The sequence below is a fragment of the Lycium barbarum genome, chromosome 6, assembly GCF_019175385.1.
Source record: "Lycium barbarum isolate Lr01 chromosome 6, ASM1917538v2, whole genome shotgun sequence".
In the NCBI taxonomy this organism is placed as follows: domain Eukaryota; kingdom Viridiplantae; phylum Streptophyta; class Magnoliopsida; order Solanales; family Solanaceae; genus Lycium; species Lycium barbarum.
Genome location: NC_083342.1, coordinates 109,458,461 through 109,480,547, shown reverse-complemented (window position 1 = coordinate 109,480,547; position 22,087 = coordinate 109,458,461). Strand labels below are relative to the sequence as shown.

The following is a 22,087-nucleotide window of genomic DNA, read 5'->3' as shown; positions in this document are numbered from 1 at the left end:
AAAAAAGTCTAAGAGGATTAAAAAGATGATTTGAACCCTGATGTGCCCTTAACTACTTGAAAGATGATTAATCAGTTGGAAAAGGAGTTGTTTTGAGTCTGAAGGTTTATGTTCAGTCTGAACTTAAGTTTTTTATTTAGTGATTTAAATGTCAACTTTTCTAAAAAAAAAAAATGTTACTGTCTAAAGGAATTCAAATTGGCTTCACGTAGTGGTGACCTTAGGCTGAGTTGATTAGAAGCTGTTAACTTATGTGATCAATTAGGGGTCTAGATGAAATTCAGTTTAAAGGCAGTGTCAAATTACTCTTGTCCATAAGTTCAAGGTGACTGTCCTTAGGTATGGGAATAAGGTAAGGGGCTGGGGTTGCCTTGGGAGAGTAAAAGGTGAGCTTAGGCATGAACTGGAGGTGATGACCAGTGGGGCCTTTGATCCCTCTTTACTGAAAGTAAGAATCAGCAGAGGGATGGGGAGGTGATGACCTCACAGTATCATGTTTCCCTTTCAAGACCCTGAGGCTTCCTTATCTTTCTAAACCTTGTTCTCATGATTGTGGGATTCATTGAGATTCTGGGATTGGTCAAGAATGGTTTGACTAATTCCTGAGATTTCATGATTATTTAAAACTAAGTTAAAACAAAGGGTAAGATTCTGTCACATTTTATCATGATTAAGGCGGCTAAAACTGCCATTATCTAAGTACTAAAAAAGGTAAGTTACTCACTAGGGTCCGAATCCATTTTTTTTTAGAAGTTTAACATGCTTGCCTTTCTTGTTTGTGTCATGATGAATATGCTTCAAACTTGTGTTATACATGTTATGTGTGAACTTATTTAGGTGATGTACTAACCTTAGTCTGAACTTAGTGAAAAGACATTTGGTCAATCTAAGATTGGTGAGAATCCTTTGTTTTCAAACCTGAACTGTGGCACTTAGATTTTAGTGGGGTATTGTAGTGTAACTTGGATTAAAAGGACCAAATTATAATCTGTCTGGTAAGGTTTGATTCTATGCTATTGGTGTGTTTTAAGATCTTGTCATATATAGAATTATGGAGATGAAACAATTGAGTACTGTATCTGTATTCTAAAAGATGAATACTGTTAGGCTGGAATTGATACATGATGAATACTCTTAAAGGAAGTGTGAGCCACTTGGCTTCGGATGGCCTTTTCAAGATACCTCAATTAAGGGGTAGGGAGGAGTCAAGCCCAACTTGACTCATAGTATCTACCCCCCAAATGAGGGGCATCATGATCAGCCTATAGACCATAGGAGGCACTCTTGTCTTGAAGGTATAATATTGGCTTTCGTTAAATCCTATCATTTTACCAAAGGTTTGGAGATAAAAAGGTCTAGGAAAATCAGTTTGTTTAAAGGTCTAGAGGCACTTAAGAAGTTAAGAATAAGGGAACTAGTTATTTCAATAAGATGATCTTTGTTTTGTTTTAAAAGCAATGAGCTAGTTTGAGGCCCTTGACAATAAATGCCCCTGTTAGGAGTTTAGAAAGTCTGAGTCTGTAAAAATTTGTTTTGAACTTTATGCCATTTCTTTTGAGGTTTGTTGACATACACCGTTGGTTGTTTCCCTTTTACTCCAAGTGACAACTTATATGAAATTTTATGGTGAATGTGCTCTTACTGATGTTGTACTAAAATAAAGGTTCTTTTCTGAGGTCTTTTATGAGAATATGAAGTTGTACAGACTTAGTTTCACTTGATGTTGTTTGATCCAGACCTCTTGATGCTCCAGTCTTGTTTTGGATGATTACAAGTCATAGAATTTTCCTCTTTGTCTACACCCTTCTATTGTGCTTCTGTGATCACATTAAGCAATTCTAATTTCCTGCTATAAGGGCTGTTAACATATGAAGTTGATGAATCACTTATTTGATGTGTATAAGAGTAAAAGTTTGAACCTTAATTAGCCTTGGTTTTGTCCTTGAACACTAATTCTAAGGGACAGGATTCAGTTAAGTAAATGGAACAATCTTTGAGGTCTAAGAGTTGAACAACACATAAGAATATGGGTATACACAGGATATATACAAGTTAATAAAAGGAATGGGAGTATATACATTGTATACACTTGATATACACATCCCATGTGTATATCATAGGTATACTGTGTATATATCAGAGAATGGGCTAATTACAGTTAGCATATATATATGAGTAAAAGAAGATGGCTTGTTGTATCACTTATTTGACTAAGTATCCTAAGATTTTTGTGTTATTTTCATATGCATCACTGCATTACCACATTTGCCTTAGTCTCTTTGCCATGATTTCTAACTTATTTTTTTTATATTGCTTGCATTTAAATCATTTCCCATAAGATGATGCTTGTGCACAACTTTGGGACTCAGATTGCATACTATGGCAACATTGGGTTTCAGAGAGTTTGAGGAGGTTTGGGGAATAGGTCTAGCCACTCCCTGATATCCAGCCATGCCTGGGGTTCATGAAACCCCTTGAAACTTGTGTGGTGTCGGGAATAAGGGTGGTGACACCTTTTCCCATTGGTATGGTATGATTTGGAGTTTCCAGTGAAGCAATAGTGTATGATCAAGTCTTTAGTTGTGCACTTGTAATCAAATGGGATGTATATGTATATGTATATATATGTATGGTTATGTTAGTATTAGGTTCACCAAACATAGACTAATTCGATTCCTTTTCCTTTTGCCCCTTCTCTTACTGCACGACCATTTGGGCCAGAGTCCGACCAGCCTGTTGGGCCAAAGGCCCAATAGGAATATTCTTTCAAAAAACTGTTAAGTCCAAGAAGGGAAAGGGAAGCTAATATTATTGAAGGCCTAGCCATGGGTGAGAATGGCATGAAGGCCCAGCTATGGGTAAAAATGGTCTTTTAAGGGGTTTGGTACACCCCTAACATATCTCTCTTTCTCCTTAAATTTCATTATGTCAGCCTCCTTTTAATTGAAGTGTTGTATTTGTATGATTGTAAACACTCACATTATTATTGGAATCATTTATGTTTGGACTAGGCATCTTAGGTGAACGGTGCATATGCCGTTTAGTTCGACCTTAGGCCCCAACGTGATTTTTTTAAAAACCCAAATTGGTATAAACATTTTTCAAAAAGAATAAAAACGTCTAGAACAGTAAGGGAATAAAGAGGAGTAGTTTCATAAACATGCGTTGCTACCATTTTTCTAAAGACAAGGCTTAAGCATTTTAAACTAGGAAAAAACGTTTTTCCTAGTTATAAGTTCAGTTTTCTAAAGTCCTTTTTCAGTCGGGCAAAATAAGTGTAAATGATAGGCTTTCAAAAAATGAGGTCTTTCCTTTTAAACTAAAAACCAGATGGAAAATATTTTCTAAAACATATGCGTAAGTGGCGTATTTAAGTATCAAGACATACACGTTTTTCTGGAAATAATTCAGGCAAACAATAGAGTTTTTAAGGGCTAAGGCCGAACCCAAAGATTATATTTTTAGGCTCCACTTAACCAAATTTTTTCAGAAAAAAGAAGAAGAGATAAGTGCAAACATGTTTTGGGCTTAGCCCAGTAATTGAAGAAAAACGTGAGATTTCGGGCCAGAGAACAACAAACCATAACCATTGTTTAGAAAATAGAGAGGATATAAGTTTGGGCTAAAGCCCATGCTTAAAACGTTACTGCTGCGATATAAATATGTTTGACGAATTTAAAAAAAACCATGAGTCAATTGGCTATATAAATCAAACTCTTGTAAATTAAATCCGCGTAAACTATTTATAAATAAGTAAAGTTTTAAATAGGGGTGTTCTAAAAACGTACTAAACGGACTAACCCGAACCATGTATGAGTCTAGCATGAACAAATTTATTCATGTTACACTTTTAAAAGACTTGCTATCTTTACAAAAAACCACTATTATCCTTATATATGAAAAGAGCTAATTTTATCCAGATATTATAAATCCGAGCCTAAATACCCTATATGTAAAGGGAATATATTCAATTATTTTAAAAAATGATATGCAAAAAGACAGACTTTTTTTCGGGAAAATAAACATCAAATAAACAGTTCATGCAAATACTCACACATTGGAATTCGAAGGTCAACCGTATAGTACGGATTCTTAATACTAGGGTGCTTAACACCTTCCCAAGGGGATCATCAGAATCCTTACCTAGAACTTTGGATTAAGAAGAATTTTTCACGGTATATGAATAAACTCTTCAAAACTGATTTTCCTAATTTCCTAAAAATTAGGTGGCGACTCTTTTAAAACAAAGTTCGAAAGAGCACCAACGAGTTCGAAGTAGCTTTTTCGAGTGCTAACCCCGCCCGCAAAAATGCGAACCGTAACACTTACTTCCGTTTATCGGACCGGGGGGAAGTTCAAGTTGATCATCCTCTAATTAAATCTTGGATTCGTACCTAATATGGACATCGGCCCAAGTTACTGCCTCATATTCCAACAAGTTTTCCTTTAATTTAAACGAGGAAGTCGAGCTTCGAGGATTGAAACCCTTAGTAAAGGCTTGAGCTGCCCACTCCTCCGGTACCAGAGGGAGTTCCATTCATTCCTTTTGGAACCTATTCACGAACTCTCGGAGTAGCTCGTTATCTCTTTGGGTGATTCTGAAGATGTCCGCTTTTCTTGCCTGTACCTTCTTGGCCCCGGCATGGGTTTGATAAACGCATCTGCAAGTATCTCAAAAGAAGTGATGGAATGCTTGGGCAGATGGTCGAACCACGTCAGTGCCACTTTGGATTGTGTTTCACCGAACTATTTTAATAATACTGATTCGATTTCATCCTTTTCAACATCGTTGCCTTTTATGGCACAAGTATACGAGGTCACATGATCCTGCGGGTCCGTCGTCCCATCATATTTCGGGATATCCGGCATCTTGAACCTTTTCGGGATCAACTTCGGGGCCGCATTCGGAGGGAAACGCCTTTGATTGTATCTCTTTGAGTCCGGTCCTTTCAGGATCGGGGGTGCCCCCGAGATCTGGTCTATTTGAGAGTTGTATGTTTCCACCATTTTCTCAGTGGATTCGACTCGTTTAGTCAATGCTTCGAGCATTTTCAGGACCTCGACAGATGCACCTGACCCCGATCCGTTATCGCTATTAACGACCGGGGCTTCCTTTCGCCTTGGCTCGGTAGTGTTATACCTCGTTTTAACCGGGTTAAATTAGAGTAAAACATATTGGTGATTCCTATTTTTTGCTTATTTTAAGGAGTCGCCACCTAATTGATTTTAAGGTGAATTAGGACACCTAATTATTAACTAAGGTAAAGCTAACTAAACCTCCGTTAATAGTCTGCTTAATCAGTGTGATTCTAGGTAAGGGTTCTATATTATCCTAAAGAGAAGGGGTTAGGCATCCTTTAGGATCCGTTAACTACGGTTATCCGGCCAAACTTAGGTTAATTAATGCTAAATAAAGTGCTTCAAATTTTACGAAAAGGGCTAAGAAATGTTGATAAGGTTTTAAGAAAATATAAGAATGTTGCTTAAAATAAGATTTAGAGAAAAATATAATAATTCGTATAAAAGAAGATTTTAAATGCTATTTAAAAAGATTTACAAATGTTGTTAAGATTCTAAGTAGAAATATAATAGTGCTATTTAAAATAAGATTTGTATAATGATTCTCATATAAGTAGAAACTTTTGAGAAAAGACTTAGCAAATTTAAACTTAGAATAAAATTATATTATATGAATATGGTGACATAGAAGTCTAGATTTATTTTTTACAAAAAGGATGCAAAAGGAAGTGAGTTTCTTTCTCTTTTTTATTGACTTATTTAGACTACATTTGGCTAAAGATGAACATAATTGGACAGATCTTAGAAAGTTATTTATAAAACATACTTGAATTCATTTTTGGCATATCCACCACATTTCCAATTTTAAGATAATAAAGAAACAAATGGAGTCCTTTAATTTAAAACATGTGCTCACGCTATTTGAAAGTCAATTATTCTAATGAAAATAAATATTATAGATACTAAGAATAATTTAACAAAAGAGAAGAAGAAATCTTAGGTAATTAACTGTTGGTTTTCTTTAAGTTAACTACCCATTGCTAGACTAAACCTACTAACTCATTAGGATTTATCTAAACTGAGAAAACAAAACAAACAAAAAGTTAGTTGCATAATAAATTAAATGCACAAAATGAATAAAGGAGTAGATAATTTAAATGGGTTCAGCCCATTTCTAGAGCTGCTGTAATTCGTCGGCTACTGGGCTTCAGCCCAGAACTGCTCTTTTTCTTTAGTATGGTCTGCGGATGGCTGCTGCTATTGGGCTTAGCCCAGAATTTTATTTCTTTCCTTTTGGGTATATGCTGCGGATAGAGCTGGAACGAAAAGGAAAAGGCTGTTTCGTTGGGCCTTGGCCCAACATTGAATGCGGAAGACGAGTCCAAGGGACTCGTATGCGATAATCATGCATAAAACGAAAGAAGAAGGATTAGTATCTAATCAGTGAATAAAGCTGAACATATAAAATATAGACTCAAAACAAATCAGGAAATTGTGTATATACTGTGTATATTGAAGTATACCTCATGCATACACATTCATAGCTGTTTTAAATAAAGGCATACCAGTAATATACGTAAATATACATAACCAACTGAAATATACTTGCAACAGCGCACAAAGTTTATACAACACCCAAACTGTTTACTCACATGAATACATGTTTACTCACATGAAAATGCATATGGTTTAGACTAAACATATTCGTAACATCCAACCACTTGAAGAATTCAAGTAAGGCATTTTGTACATGTAGCACGTGCATAGTTTTTTTTTTTTTTTTTTTAAAAAAAGTGGGCTACCGATTCATGATACCCACCAAGTCTAAACATGACATACAGATATCTACTGAATTCAGGAGGGATATTCATGGTATTCAGTCACGTTTCCAGTTCATATTCTTTGTATTAACAAGGCAAAGCACTAATAATTGCAGCACAATATCATTCCTGCCAATAGCTAGCAATTCTGCTCGATTAAACTACAAAGGGTAATTATCTTTTCCTCTCCAAAGTACAGATTTTTCAGCCCAGCAGTACCAGTTCTAATTTCAGTCAACGTAATGCATTATTTGAACACAACACTTAATATGTCATGTGATATTCCAACAAAAGCACAAACCATACAGGACATACGCATCTTTGAACCAAAACATGACATTTCCAGCATTCATTAACTAATTCGAATCACAGGCCACACAGTTTATAGAATTATTTAAGTCAAGGTCGGCTGTTCTTAAGATTCAAAATGTCTAGAATACAACAGTCAATAATCAATCAATTTGAACCCTAAGCATTTGTTCATTGGCATTCCCCAAGCTAATCTCATAACAGAAGATAAACATTCCAGCTATGGCAGATTTAATGACATGCTCTTATCTGATTCAAGAAACGCGTCAACACAGGACACATAACATATATGAATGACGAAAGACCATGCTATCATTTTCAACTCAACTATCCAAACTTATGCAAGGCAGTTTCAAATTAACAAACTGAATTAAGGCAAGATAAGCTTGACTGGATCAGTTAACTCGACACAGATTCATACACAGCAGTGGTGTTCGACAAGGAGATTCATGTTTGCAAATGGACATACTTAACAGACGCAGATAGGATTCCAGGTTCAAATACAGAGGACTAATTCATTATACCATATTCTATAATTCATACATATACTCCGAATTCTCAGGTTAACAAAATTTACACATAAGCTTGAAACAGGTTTATTTCTTATGTCCTATAACCATTTACTCAAATACACAGCAAGATAAAAGCATGCTGATTAAGCTATCATGCTTAACCAAACTGAATCCAAACATGCCTAGACCTTACTACGTAATAACCAACTAACTATTCTTACCATGGTAGTATATTAACACAAGACGCGCGTTCAAAATGGACAAGTCATACTCGTATAATGCCCAAAGACATGCTTAAAACAGACCAGGTTAACAACCAGTCATGCTAAACAAACTAAACGCCTTAAATCTACTGAACAACAACAAAATGCAGCCAAACTAAAGCATATTAAACTGAACCAAAATAAGCAAGTAACCACCAGAAAAGAGACTGAACAAACAGGGGACTAGTCTCCAACAAATTGTGCCTAATAAACTTTAACAAAACATGAAACCAACCAACATAATCTAAACATGATAAGCTAATCAAAACAACAACAAAAAGCAACCAATTTCCATAAGTTAAACACGTAGAATGCGAAATAAAAGGGAAAGGGAAATTACCTTCTTCGGGTGCAGCGAGCTGAGGCCTCGAGCCTTCGATCTACTTCGAACACCACAAACCTCCGGATTTGCGCGCACACGGATTCGAAACAGCGAAACAGGAATAAAATGTGTAGTATCTTGAATCAATATCAAAAGGAATTATGCCAACTAATATTTTAGAGGAATTTGGGCGTCTGACCAGATCTTAATTTCTAGGGAATTTATGCGACTAAAAAAAATCTAACTTTAGGGGTTTTCCAGGCGGCTCCAAAAGCTTTTTTTAGAGGATTTCCGGCACTGAAAGAACTCCCCCTTAATGGATGATGAAAACGAATATTTATAGGCTGATTTGGGGTTTGAGCTAGGGTTTTCCTTTGTGAAGAAGAGAGAGAGGAGTGGGAAAAGGAAAGGAGCGGGGGACAAAGGGAAGTGGGGGACAGAGGGAAGTGGGCGTGGAGTGTGCGGCATGGTGGAGAGGAGATGACGATGAAAGAGGGAGAGAAGAGAGTGAGGAGAAGGAGCGTATGAGGGAGAAAGGGGAGGGAGGCGGCTGGTTGAAGAGAGAAAGAGAAAGAGATTAGGGATTAGGGTTAAAAAAAAATAAGGGGATGGGCTGGACCGGGTCGGGTGGAAGGAATGGGCTGGACCGGGTCGGGTAGTTGAGGTAGGAATTGGCTGAAAATGTGGGCTGGGCGGATGAAAAATGTTGGGCTGGGTATTTATTTTTTTGGGGCTGGGGTGAATTAAAATGTGGGCTGATTTTAACGGGTAGGATACTATTTTAGGTGACAATGGGCTTCTAATTCTAAATAAAAGGAGTAGAATATATATTTTTTTTTTGAAGTTGCCAAAAATATTAGAAGCGTAAATAGATATTTTGGAGGAGAGGCGGGACAAAATTGGGTGTCAATAGGTAGCCCGATTTGGCCCTGCCGATGCCGTTCTATTGTCTTTCTTTTGGAGTTGAGCTATAGCCACCTGTTGTTACTGCAACATTTCAAATATCAAACATAAGCTAATTTCATCCGCGACATCCGGCGTCTTTCGGGCTTGTGCCCTAAGCAAAGTAGCTGAATTGTTGCTATTAAAGGATCTGTGGCCGGAAGGGCGGCATTGTCCTGGTTGACGATATTCTAGTTAAGGCCTTCGGTCGAGTTGACAACATTTGGGTTGGCTGGGTCAGTAGAGGGTGCGTTCTAGTTTGGTAGCTAAGTGTTGATGTCGTTTTCAGCGACTATCTCATTGTTGTTCACGTGCCCGGATTGACCACTTACCATCTCGAATGTATCTGAAACACAAACTTTCGAAGAATAAGTGAAAGAGGGAGTTGTAAATTAATCACCACTATTATCCTATGCCCCACGGTGGGCGCCAAATTGTTTACCCCCGAAAATGGTAACAATTAAATTTGTAAGTGGTTTATAGGATACGTAGTTAGATCGATAGATTACGTATAACAATAGTATGCAAATGATAATCGTATATTGATGAATGATAGTAAATAAAGCTTAAGTAACCGAATCTGTAAACTCTGAGAGTTGGTCCGATTTTGGAGATTGCCTCTTTAACCCGAGCCAAACACAAAGAAAATTCCTTTGCCTCATTTTTAGATTACAAGTGTGATGAATAATGAAAATCTAACCCTAAAATGAAGGGGGTACACGCCTATTTATAGCTACAAATAGATGGGTCTTAGTACAATCTAAAAAAGGCCTTTCTAAGAAAATCCTAAAATGGATAAGGCGGCGTCCGTACGGGTACTCTGACACCCGTACTGTTGTCAGTGCATATGGCGGAACGGTCAGGTGACGCGTGGCCTGGTCAATAACGGATACTCCGAGCCTATATTGAGTGTCTCCGCCTCAGGCTCGGGTTTTCTGTGTTTATCAACATACCCTCGGTTTTGACACTCAGTTGGATGAACTCACAACCCCTCGGTCCTCGTTCCCTTCGATGCCCAACGACCTTATTCTTCTTCGATCTCGTATAGGACAGCTACAATATTTACTCCGGTTCTTACCAAATACAAATGCTTCGGTTTTTACCGTATACAGAAACACGAGCCATTATTATACTCTGATTTTTTGTGGGTGTTTGGCTGATATTTTTTATTTGTTACTCTTTTAAAGACTTGGAGCCTGTTTGGATGGGCTTATGCCTATAAGCTGCAAACAGCTTATAAGCTAAAAAAAATAAGTTGGGGTAGTCTAACTTATTTTTTTTGGCTTATAAGCTGTTTTCAGCTTATAAGCTGCTTTAGATAAGCTAAGTCAAATGGGCCCAATTATTTTTTTGAGCTTATTTTAAGCACAAAATGATTTTAAGCTGGCCAGCCAAACACTCAAAAAAGCTGAAAACAGCTTATAAGCAACTTATAAGCTAATCCAAACGGGCTCTTGGCCATTTAGGCCTGAGACATAAGGTGAAGTTTCATACTGTTATAGCACTCTTATATTTCGTGTTTGGCTGATATAGTTCTATTGGTATTATAGACTCGGCCATTTAGGCCGGTCAGTGAGACGTGAAGAGAAGTTTCATACTTAAGGAAAGAGAAACATGTGCAATTAGTACTATAGTGGAGTATGATTTTCTGTGCTTGGCTGATATAAAAATATGTGGCATGTAACCAACATAGAATGTGAAAGATAGACTATAATAATGTTAATATTTACCTGCATAGAATATTTACGTTGAATTATTTTTATTTATCATGATTAAGAAATTTAATAAAATAAAAATGATAGTTGATCGAAGTAAAGTATATAAGCAAATACATGCCATGAATCTACTAGATCCTATAATAATGTTATGCTTGTCGTTATAAAATAATGTAAATATACTCCTACCATTATAAAAGGATGTAAATATACTTTTTTTGCTAATAGAATTTTAAAAAAAAATTATTTAAATTATTTTTTAATTAAAAAAATATCACGTGACTTTAAAAAAAAATCTACCCATTTTTTGTGACATACATCGTTAACAAATCAAATAAGTATTACTTTTCCAGGGATTTTTTTTTTTTTCAAAACCGTATCTAACACGAAAGTTATAAAGGCTATAGATGGTTGAAAGCAAAGCTAAAGCTGCGGACAAAATTTTTCCTTATCTTATTCTCCTCCTGTCAATCTATCTCTCCCTTTTGTTTTCTTCAAGTTTCTTTCTCCTTCCATTCCTTCAAACAGCAACGTGTCAGAAAAAATCTAAGCACAGGCCATGGCTGCCACACTCAGCCTCCTCAAACTTCCAATCTTGTCCTCAAAACAGCAAGAACCAAAACCCAAGATTTCAATTCCCAACAAGCATTTAGTTACTCTTCAGTCACAACAATGTCGAGATTCTTACAACCCACAAAAGCTTGTCCTCCATGACACCTTTGACAAGCTCAGATCAGCTTCTCTTCCTCTTACAGCACTCACATTTCCTTTCTTTCTTGACGCCAAGGCATGTTTTCTTGTTATTATTGAGAAAACTTTAATCTTTTTTACTAATTCTGTTTCAATTGGTTTGTCTTACTTTTCTTTTTATTACATTTAAAAAGAATGTCTCTTTGCTGTTTTTGACAATTCTTTAAATTCCAACTTGCAAGCCATAGGTTTAAGACCACAATATTAAATGACATTTTGGTACATTTCACGTATCTTTAATTTAAGGTCAATATTCATTCAAAAGTTTCTTTACTTTGTCATACTTACTTAGTGTTAAGTCAAAACCGGACAAACAAATTGAAACGGAAGATGTAATTGTTACCGAGCATATTGACGATTTTGAATGTTGGGTTTTGTGAATTTTGATGAAACAGGATGCACTTGCAGCAGGTGGAGAGTTTGGGATTTTTGAGGGAAGAAGTTTTGCTTTGATTCATCCCATTGTGATGAGCGGTTTGTTTGTTTACACTTTATATGCTGGTTATCTTGGATGGCAATGGAGGAGAGTTAGGACTATACAAAATGAGATTAATGAGCTTAAGAAGGAAGTTAAACCTGTCCCTGTGAGCCCTGAGGGTACCCCTCTTGAACCCCCCAAACCATCCCCTGTTGAAGCCAAAATTCAGCAACTCACTGAGGTCCTATCTTCTTCTTTTTTCCTGCATTTTTACGAATAGTTTGTTCTTTGTATCTTTTAATTGGCTACACTGGGGAACTATGTGTGTTTTGGAGGAAGAGAGCATGATTGATCATTTATCTCTTAGCTTTTACAAAGTTTACAATACATTTTGTGGATATGTCTTTTTGCTATGTATTATAAGCTTAAAATTGTTATCTTTTTTCATATATCCCCACTAGAAATTATAACAATGTGACATACTAGGATTTACTGCAGGGTAGAGAATATTTCTTTCGGGAAAATTCACAATCTTTCAGATATATAGACACAGAGGCGGATGTTGCCTTTTGGCTATGGATTCATCTTAACCCATAATTTTCGACAGGGACTATAGATGTACATATAAAACCTACTACAGTTTCAATCAATATTAGATTTGAACTTATAATTTTAGTTGTACAATGAGTTCAGTTCTAAACTTTTTTACAGGTTGAACCGTTAAGTTTAAACCTTGGATTCTCCACTGTATAATCTAATATGACTAACTGCTAGAATTTCCTATCCTACTAGTAAAAATTCTTTGGTAGTTTTGGCTTTTCGCTGTCTTAGTGCCCCATTTGAATTAACTTCCCATTGCAAATATTGCACGTCCTGACAAATGAAGAGACATCCAGAATGTGTTGATGGAAAAAAAATGTAATGTTGTATCCCTTTTGGTTGAGCTCCCAATATAATCAGTTGCAGATGCACTACTAAAACTGGTGTTCATGTATCATCCACTTTTTGAGTTCTGAATCTATTTCTTTGTTGCTGCTTTTGAACTTTAGGAACGGAAGGAGTTGATTAAAGGTTCATACAAGGATAAACACTTCAATGCAGGTTCAATATTGCTTGGATTTGGGGTGGCTGAGGCAGTTTTTGGGGGTTTGAATACCTGGCTTAGGACAGGGAAGTTATTTCCAGGGCCTCATTTATTTGCAGGGGCAGGTAATGTTCACATCTCCTATCAAGCTCAGCAAATTGTGTACCAAAAGGAAAAATAACTGCTTCGTCACATTAGATAGATTCTGTTTTGCATCATCAATTGTCAGGGTTATGATTTTTCATCTGTCTCGTACTTGTGTTCTGAGTCATTGTTATCCTGATGAGGATATCAATAATATGAAAGAAGTATCCAGAAATTGCAATCAAGGAAGAGCTAGAAAAAAGAGAAAAAAAATTGTGCAATGCTCTCAGGTCCTGAATACCTATACATATAAAAAGAAAAAGGAAGGGGGCAGCGGTGCACAAAGCATCTTGCGTTAGCGGGGTCCTGGGAAAGCGCCGCACCCCAAAGGGTGTGATGTAGACCGCCTAACCCAAGTCCTTAATACTATAAATATATTTATAATAATATAAATGTGTCATATTTTTCATTCTATTTTGCTTTTCCCATTATTTGTGAGTACTAGAGTTATTGTTTCATCTTCCATTTGTGTGACCAAAAAGGTATTATAGACTTTTCAAAATAGGACAAAGTTTGTACAAATATCTTTATTCTTCTCTATCGGTTGATTGTTTATGTTTCAAGGATATAGAATTCATTGGGTACTTTGATATGGGAGGAGGACTAATGTGAGGATTAAATTTGGGCCTTATTTATAGAGAGGAAAAGGAGAATCACTCTTTAACCTGTAGAAGTAGGGCTGGGCGTAAATACCGAAAACTGAAAAATTGGACCGAACCGAACTTCAAAAAACCGAAACTGAAAGAACCGAACGAACTAGTTAGGTTCAGTGTTTGGTGTCCACCTTCAAAAAGCGAAACCGAAATAGTCAAACTGAAATTTGATAAAACCGAATTGAAGAACCGAACGCCCACCGTAGTTTATTCTCTTCTTGACAAGTATATTCTCTCACATTTGGTGAGAGCTTGAAGAAATTAGAAGCTGTATTGATGTAAAGGCTACTCGAACCAATTTTTTCTTAGTAGTTTTAATTATTTTGCCATTACTTGGTAGGACCATATTCTATGAAATCAACTTAGAGTTGAGATATTCTTAGGTTGATTATAGTTTTTTAATCTTGCAAAGCGTAGTTATTCATTTTGTAATTGATTTCGTTATTTTCATTATTAATAAAAAAATTCGCTTAGCTCGCTGCTCAGTGGTATAATATTAGTTAATATTTTTTTTTTCGAGCGGAGGTCTATAGGAATATTTCAACAAACTCGAACACTTTATGGTTTACGTTTTCAGAAACTTCGGTGTTCGATTTGTAGAGTTTAGTTCTTCGGTGTTTGGTTTAAAGCGAAATTTAATACATTACCCAAAAAAATTAAAATAGTTCAGGCCCATTAAGTTTAAGCCCAAAAAAAAAACCAATTTTAACAAGCCCTCTTTTGCTTTTGTATCCCTAATTTTCCACTTCAGTTGAGAAAATCAAATATCCTTAATAAAGGAAGGTGACTAGGATGTGTCTTTATGTTTAATGTATGTCCTTTATGTGTTTTCTTAATTATTCTTACTGTATGTACATCACACCTAGTAATCCTATATCATGGTTATGGTTTTCTGTTCTTGTGTATCCTGTTTGTTTGATTTTGATTTCAATTTATCAGTTTTATGATTTATTGCTTTTGAAAATATAAATTAGTGTAAATGGAATCTCTTCTAATATCATATCAAAAAAATCGAATTGAAAAAGCTGAAACTGAATCGACCCGAACTTCAAAAAACCGAAACCGAAAGAACCGAACCGAACTAGTTGGATTTGGTGTTCGGTGTCCACCTTCAAAAACCGAAATCGAAATAGCCGAACCGAAGAACCGAAAGCCCACCCCTACGTAGAAGAGCCCTTGTTCAAAGAAGTTCATAGAAGGGATTCCTTTCCTTGGGTAAAGATAGGTCTCGTCCTCTTTTTTTCCTTATTCATGCTCTCCTCACTTCATTTGATGGAAAAGTACCGAAAAAAGCAGGAATATGTTCAATCTCTGAATAGGAGAACTTTGTAGTTGCTGCCTAAATGCGCTTTTTAATTAGATGTGAGATGAATAGATCTACAATCAGTGGGACTTGGGAGTTATTACTCCAGCCAAATTAAATTATTATTAGAAGACTTCAATTTTTAAAGAATTCTTGTTACGGAGTTTCTCGAATTTACAGATGACCTTTTATAATATATCATATTCTCTATCTGTTATCAGTGAGTTATCAGGTAGCCCATGGTTGTTTGAGGTGATCTGATCCTGCATCTCCGAGCTGCATTTCTTACAAGGCTTTAAAAGCATGTACACGTTTTTTAGTACGTAAGTTCCAAAGTTTCAATGTTTTAGAACATAATGTATTGGTGCGATCTTGCTGCCGATGCTTAAAAACCAAAATAATATTACTGTTTCTCTGTTAGATAGACGTCTCTTTATTTCATGATGATTGGTAGGTTTTGTCTTCTGCGACCTTATCTGGACTATTAATTTTTTGTTCATTAACTGGTAGCTCCACAGGACTTGATTTATTTTAACTTTCATGGAACAGGGATTACAGTTCTGTGGGCAGCAGCAGCCGCCCTTGTGCCAGCAATGCAAAAGGGGAATGAAACAGCTAGAAATCTGCACATAGCTTTAAACACACTAAACGTTGTCCTTTTCATTTGGCAAATTCCCACTGGGATTGACATTGTCTTCAAAGTATTCGAATTCACCAAATGGCCTTGAATTGTTTGAAGTTTGATGGTCGAGAGTTGTCTGCATTCTTATGTAAGCATTCATAATAGAAGAAATCCTACTTAGTGTGGTAGTAGTGTACAATGATTTCACATCAGGTGTAACGGCCCTTTGAAGGATTTGCAGAAACTATGAAAAAGAAAAATAAAGGCTGAATAATTTGGGTACAGGTCAGCACTAATTGGGTAAGTAAGCGTATATCAATCAATCGGCTATGTCTCAATTCACGATTAGTTGGGGTTTACTATATTAGTCTTTTGTATCCATTTAGTTCTTTTTTTAGTATTAGAATACTTTCATGATTCCTTCAGCTTTATGAACAAAACTTCATGTTGATTTCAGAGTAATATCTGTAGCTTCTAAACTCTAAATGGTTAAAACTAGCTATCTTTGTCTGTTATCAACTTATAACTGGAGTATCGTTTAATCATGTTAGATATCCGAATGCAAATTGCCATGGCTCTTTAGTTTATAGCTGCAAGGAAGTACCATGCTTATCATCATCCCTGTTATACAATCAAGTGATAAGCATTAAGCAGCACGAAGACTCCTGTATTTGTTGAAAACAATGTTATCCTTGGCATCTGGAGATAAAAGGAATGTGAATTTTTCTATCATCAACTTACTTTCATTAAGCTAAAATACTTTTGAAGGATCAAAGTACCAAGAAGACAATGAATTCCAAGGAATCCAGAAAAATGAAAATTTGTATCTACATCCAACGGTTTATATTGTATCTCTTCAATAAGTTCAGTAATGAGCATAACGGCCCTATTTTTCCAATTGAGAAATTTACCAATAATTAGCGTTATGAGAAATTTTCAAACAAACAATTTCAACGAAATCTTTCAATTTCTTACAACCCTTTTTTGTGGCAGAAGTATCTACTGGTTCTTCAGGGCAATATGTTGGTCTAGCACAAGGGGCATCTTTTAACGAAGAGTCTGAACCAAGATTTCTAGATGAACGGAGTAGAGTATTAGTATATCTAATACATAATTTAGATGTGAAAATGTGTTGTGTTTAGTACACAAATGGTAAGAATGAAGACACTGCATCATGTATAAGGAATCTGAAGCCTTCTTATGAATTTTGATTTGCCAATTTCTTCGAATATCTTACTAGGAAAATAATAGGAGTCTATTAGATACACAAAAAGTAGGAAAGGACGGATGAAAAAGAAGCGAATTTAACTTAGATAGAACCTCGTTGAAGCCTCTTAATAGGGGAGACAGCATCATATATTCAGCAAGCAAAGTCAAGACAAAGACGGTCGAAGTGAATGATACCCCAAATTAGAATACCCCTTTTTGTTGAACTTCAAATTCAAGAATCTTATTGAAGTGCAATATACAGTACCATGTTACTCCCTCCGTCCGATATTACTTGGCCACTTTTTCTTTTGCACTCTCCTTAACAAATCATAAATAAAAGATGTATTTTACTACCTTGCCCATATCTCTCTCCAATAAATACATTCTAATCAATATTTATTATTTTCAAGAACAATTAATACTAAAGGTAAGATGGGAAAGATTTAATTAATTTTATCTTGGTTTTGTAAATGAACAAGTAATTTGGGACATATATTTTTAGTAATGTGCCCAGTGGCGGACCTAGTAAGAGCCCAGGGGGTTCTCTTCGGCGAAAAATTGCACTGTATATACAAGGTGAAAATTATTTTTTATGTATATATAGTAGACGTTGAACCCCCTTAGCTTCTTCATTTATGACTTCTTTATATTTTTGAACCCCCTTGGCATAAATCCTGGCTCCGCCACTGAATGTGGCCAAGTAATATGAGACAGGGAGTATTCGTTATTGTTCATTGTTTTTTCCTTTTTGTTTTTAATGTTTGTGTTATTGTGACCAAAATGAATCTTGAGGCAAGAGGATTCAAGCTAAAAGGACCATAGCATGGCTTATACCATCTTTTTCAAAAGGTTATTGTAATGAAAAATCAGGGGTATGATTGGAGCTTGAGGGGCTCATCATGAATAATTGTGGTTTTGGTTCATTGTGGTTGAGGACTTGTGGTGTGTGTTTGGGCTAGGTAGTGTTGGCCAATATTGGGGTTTGTATGAAACAAGAAATTAACGTATATGACAGATGGTTTTCGCAATGTCTGCATGATTAACGGTACTGTACAGGTGTAGAAGCCGCAATTTGCACATTTTCTTACTTCATATATGCACGCGATAACTGGGACAGTGTGCAGGGAATATCACAATATGAGCTTTTCACTCTACAGCCCATATCTATTCTGATAACGGCTTGTTAAGGACTCAAAGCCGTTTAAAAATTCTGTTACCCCACTACTTAGGTTGTTTCTGCTGTAAGTTCTTAGTTGTCATTGTCACCGAGTCTTTGAGAAGCCAATCAAAGTGAAAACTTCATTCCACTAACAAAAAGGATGTGATGTATTCTTGATGAATGCAGGCACCAAAGATTTGATACCAAACCCTGAAAGTGAAACTGATGCTTTTCTTTTTCACCTTTTAGTTGGTTAATTTTGGTACGTAGCTTTTTTTTTTTTTCCTACTGTTTCTCACAGTGAATTCCTCAAGAATCCTTAATCAGTAGACTTGTATAAATTAAAGTGCGCAGAAACGAATAGCCAACTCATTGAAGTTACCTAAAATCCAATTTAAGTTAATTAGTGTAGTGAGTTCCTAAAGAAGTAATAGTACAATGTCAAACCAACAAAGACCATTTTCATGGCTCCGGTTGGCTCCTTTCGGTCGCCAAATGCAACCAGCCCCAGTCCCAGCCCCAGCTCCGGCTCCAGCTCCAACAGCAACCCGTCGACCAACAGCATTTCGAGCACCTGCTCCACAGCCATTTAGGCCCCCAACCCCTCGGCCTCGGCCAACCGTCCGACCACCTGCACCTACTGTCACATCTCCTCCTCCACCCACTAGAGCATTGTTCCCTGGCATTACTACTACTACACCGAGATCCCCAACACCATCCACTGTCCCTTCCTCTCCAGCCAAATCAACACCCGCTACATCTGCCCCTGCTTCTCCAATCAGCAAAATGGCTTCTTCTTCATCACCTACATCTCCTACAGGAACTTCAACATTTCTCCCAATCACTTCCTCTTCTTTTAACTTAAGAAGCCCTGAAACCAAGAAGCCAACCCCATATTCTCCATCCCCAAAACCAGCAGCATCACCACCTAAAACTGCACCTCCAGCTACTGTAACTGCTCCTACTACTGAAACTACACCCGTATCTTCAAGAATGATCAAGCCTTTGAGCGAATCTCCACCAAAGTACCCCAAAACAAAGCCTCTGTTTCATCCACCCACTCAAGCACGAGCAGCCCCACAAGAAGAGAAGAAACTAATGCTGGGGCAAGAAGCCGCTGGAAATTCTAAGATGAATGAGAAAGCTGCTATCGATAATAAGAAAGTTACTGAAGTGAAAAAATTACTACCAAGGAGGTTGGTAACGCTGATTGGTGAAAACAAAGGGGCGGTAATGGTATTGAACCCAAATTCCACCAAGAAATCTCACACTAATGTTTTTGGAGGAAAGTCTCAAACTGTTGGCAAGAAAGAAGAAGGCAATACTGTTGAAGGAGAAATGGGGTCGAAGAAGAAGAAGGAAGATCAAAGTGACATGAATACAATGGAGATGGAAGAGTCTACACTATTCATAAACAATAATGTACAAGGAGTGAACAATTCCATATTAGACGATTCAAGTCTCACTCATCATGATCCTGGTTTTCATATCTTGTTCTCAACGGATTAAAAGCCCTATGATTTGCGAATTAGAGATGGTGAGATCAGGCTTTTTCCTGCTTGCTTGGTGACATGCAAGGGTATGAAGTTCAGTTCATATATGACCGACTCTATATGTATGAGGGAGGTAATAATAATATTCAATATATATACGATGTTTGAGGAATTTTTCCAATTGATAAATAAAAGTGATGAGGGCATGATGTTTGAGTTGTAGTCCACACCTTTAGTGTACTATGTCTGATTCTCCATGTTTGAGTTGTAGTCCACACCTTTAATGTACTATGTTATCGGCATTAACTTATGAATTTCCTTTGAAGTTGTTGATTAATATTTTAGCACGAAGCAGTCTAGCGAAGCCTTGAGCGAATGCCTTTCTAGTATGACATTTATAATGTGCTCCAAAATCATGCACGATCCGTCCCAGTTGAAGTTTTGTGAGTGAAAAACTTCTGACAACAGAAAAATGGAATGATTGAAACCAAGCTAATTCATCAATATACTTTCTCTAACGTGGAGTCGTCCAATCATGGTCTGATGCAAAGTTTCTGCATTAGTTTTGTTACTCATCGCCTTCTGCTTGACGTAAATATGTAGCAATTATATTTAGGAGTATGTATTAAAAGCTTAATATCTATACAAAGTATTCGTAGCTACAAAATGAGCAATGATGTGCCTACTATAGTATTCCTCACTATGTACACTTGTTCCTCTGCATCCAATCCAAATGGTGCGAACGATATTGTAGTACTCCCTTTGGGCCAATTAATTTTGTGGCACAGTTCAGATTTTTTAAGAGTCAAATATGTTTATTTTGACCGTGTCGGATAAAGAATCTTTATGTTTTTTGAAATAAAATTTACATATTTAAAAATTATATAAAAAGTATTGTAAGTCACAATAATTGGCAATTCATAATATTTAAAAGATATATGAAAAAATTATGATTAGACAAAAACTTTTTTGAATCTTGAAATTTCAAAGGTGCCAGATAAATTAGAACATAGGAGTATATGATTGGTCATGATGACACAACTAATAGTCAGCTAAAATTTTACTTCTAGCTAAGGCCTTCAAGAGAAATAAAGCATGTCTACGACATCTCCATCTTCCACAGAGATTAGCTTCGAAATTCTTCAAAACATGGCTTATCCAGGGGCGGAGCCACCGTCATGGAAAGAGTTAGGGTACCGCAAGGGATTCATCAGATATTTTTTCATCGAAAAATTACACTATATATATAAGGTCAAAATTATTTTTTATGTGTATATTGTAAATATATAATCTCCTTTGGCTTTTTTGTATGTTTCGAATCTTCTTAATGAAAATCCTAGGAGTCCGGAGCCAAAATGACTTATTTTTGGAGCTAATAGCCCAAAATAGGATGCGTTTTTTTTATACCAAAATGGGTATTTCGTTGGTTATCCAACGAAATACCCACAATCAACACTGTTCCGGTCCGGATTGTTGCATTCCGCTACACTTGTAGCGAAATGTAACAATTTTTTTTTTTTTTTTTTTTGCATTTCGTTTGTATTCCAATAAATAGGATTTTTTTTTGGTATTTCGTTTATAAAAGAACGAAATATGATTTTTTTATTTCGTTCATATAAAAACGAAATAGGAATATATATATATATATATATATATATATATATATATATATATATATATATATATATATATATATATATATTTTGTATTTCATTGGTATATGAACGAAATAGGATAATTTTTTTTTTGTATTTCGTTTATAAAAAAACGAAATAAATATTTTTTTTATTTCGTTTATATAAAAACGAAATAGGAAAATATAATTTTTTTTTGTATTTCGTTTATATAAAAATGAAATAGGAATATATATATATATATATATATATATATATATATATATATATATATATTGTATTTCATTCATATACCAATGAAATAGGATAAATATAATTTTTTTTTTGTATTTCATTTATATAAAAACGAAATAGGAAAATAATTTTTTTTTCGTTTATATACCAACGAAATGTTTTGTTCCATTTCACAGGTATATAACGAAAAACCCCTTTTTTTTTTTACCTTTTTTCTGCTCTCCATATCGCTATGGTTTTAATTTTTGTTCATTTCTGTTGGTTCAATCAGTTTCAGACGAGCATTGAATAGTTGTCAAAATAATATTTTTTACATTTCGTGACTTAATTTGCGAAATTTTTTACTGTTCTCCGTTTATAAATATTGTCCTATCTTTACCTATGGTATATCCTTCGTCTTTCAATTTTCTTTTATCCATCTCATATCTTTGAGAAAACACTCAAAATACCCCCTAACGTTTGACCAAAATCCCAACTACACA

The 22,087-nt window shown here is 35.8% G+C and overlaps 2 protein-coding genes across 3 annotated transcripts; both read left to right on the top strand.

Moving 5' to 3' along the window:
• Positions 1-11,319: 11,319 nt before the first annotated feature.
• On the top strand, positions 11,320-16,158 carry LOC132645400 (uncharacterized). Of its 2 annotated transcripts, XR_009584098.1 has the most exons (5): positions 11,320-11,689; positions 12,048-12,311; positions 13,120-13,279; positions 15,476-15,577; positions 15,804-16,005. XR_009584098.1 is itself a non-coding variant. In XM_060362365.1 (4 exons), exons 1-4 carry the CDS (start codon positions 11,462-11,464, stop codon positions 15,980-15,982), a joined length of 831 nt encoding a protein of 276 aa, XP_060218348.1. In that variant the 5' UTR covers positions 11,321-11,461; the 3' UTR covers positions 15,983-16,158. The 2 variants fall into 2 exon arrangements, 1 of the variants encoding a protein (XP_060218348.1); XM_060362365.1 differs by lacking the exon at positions 15,476-15,577 and having other exon boundaries at positions 11,321-11,689; positions 15,804-16,158.
• Positions 16,159-18,682: 2,524 nt separating this feature from the next.
• LOC132644364 (extensin-like) lies at positions 18,683-19,753 on the top strand. Its single transcript, XM_060360958.1, has one exon. It carries the CDS (start codon positions 18,683-18,685, stop codon positions 19,751-19,753), a length of 1,071 nt encoding a protein of 356 aa, XP_060216941.1.
• Positions 19,754-22,087: the final 2,334 nt, after the last annotated feature.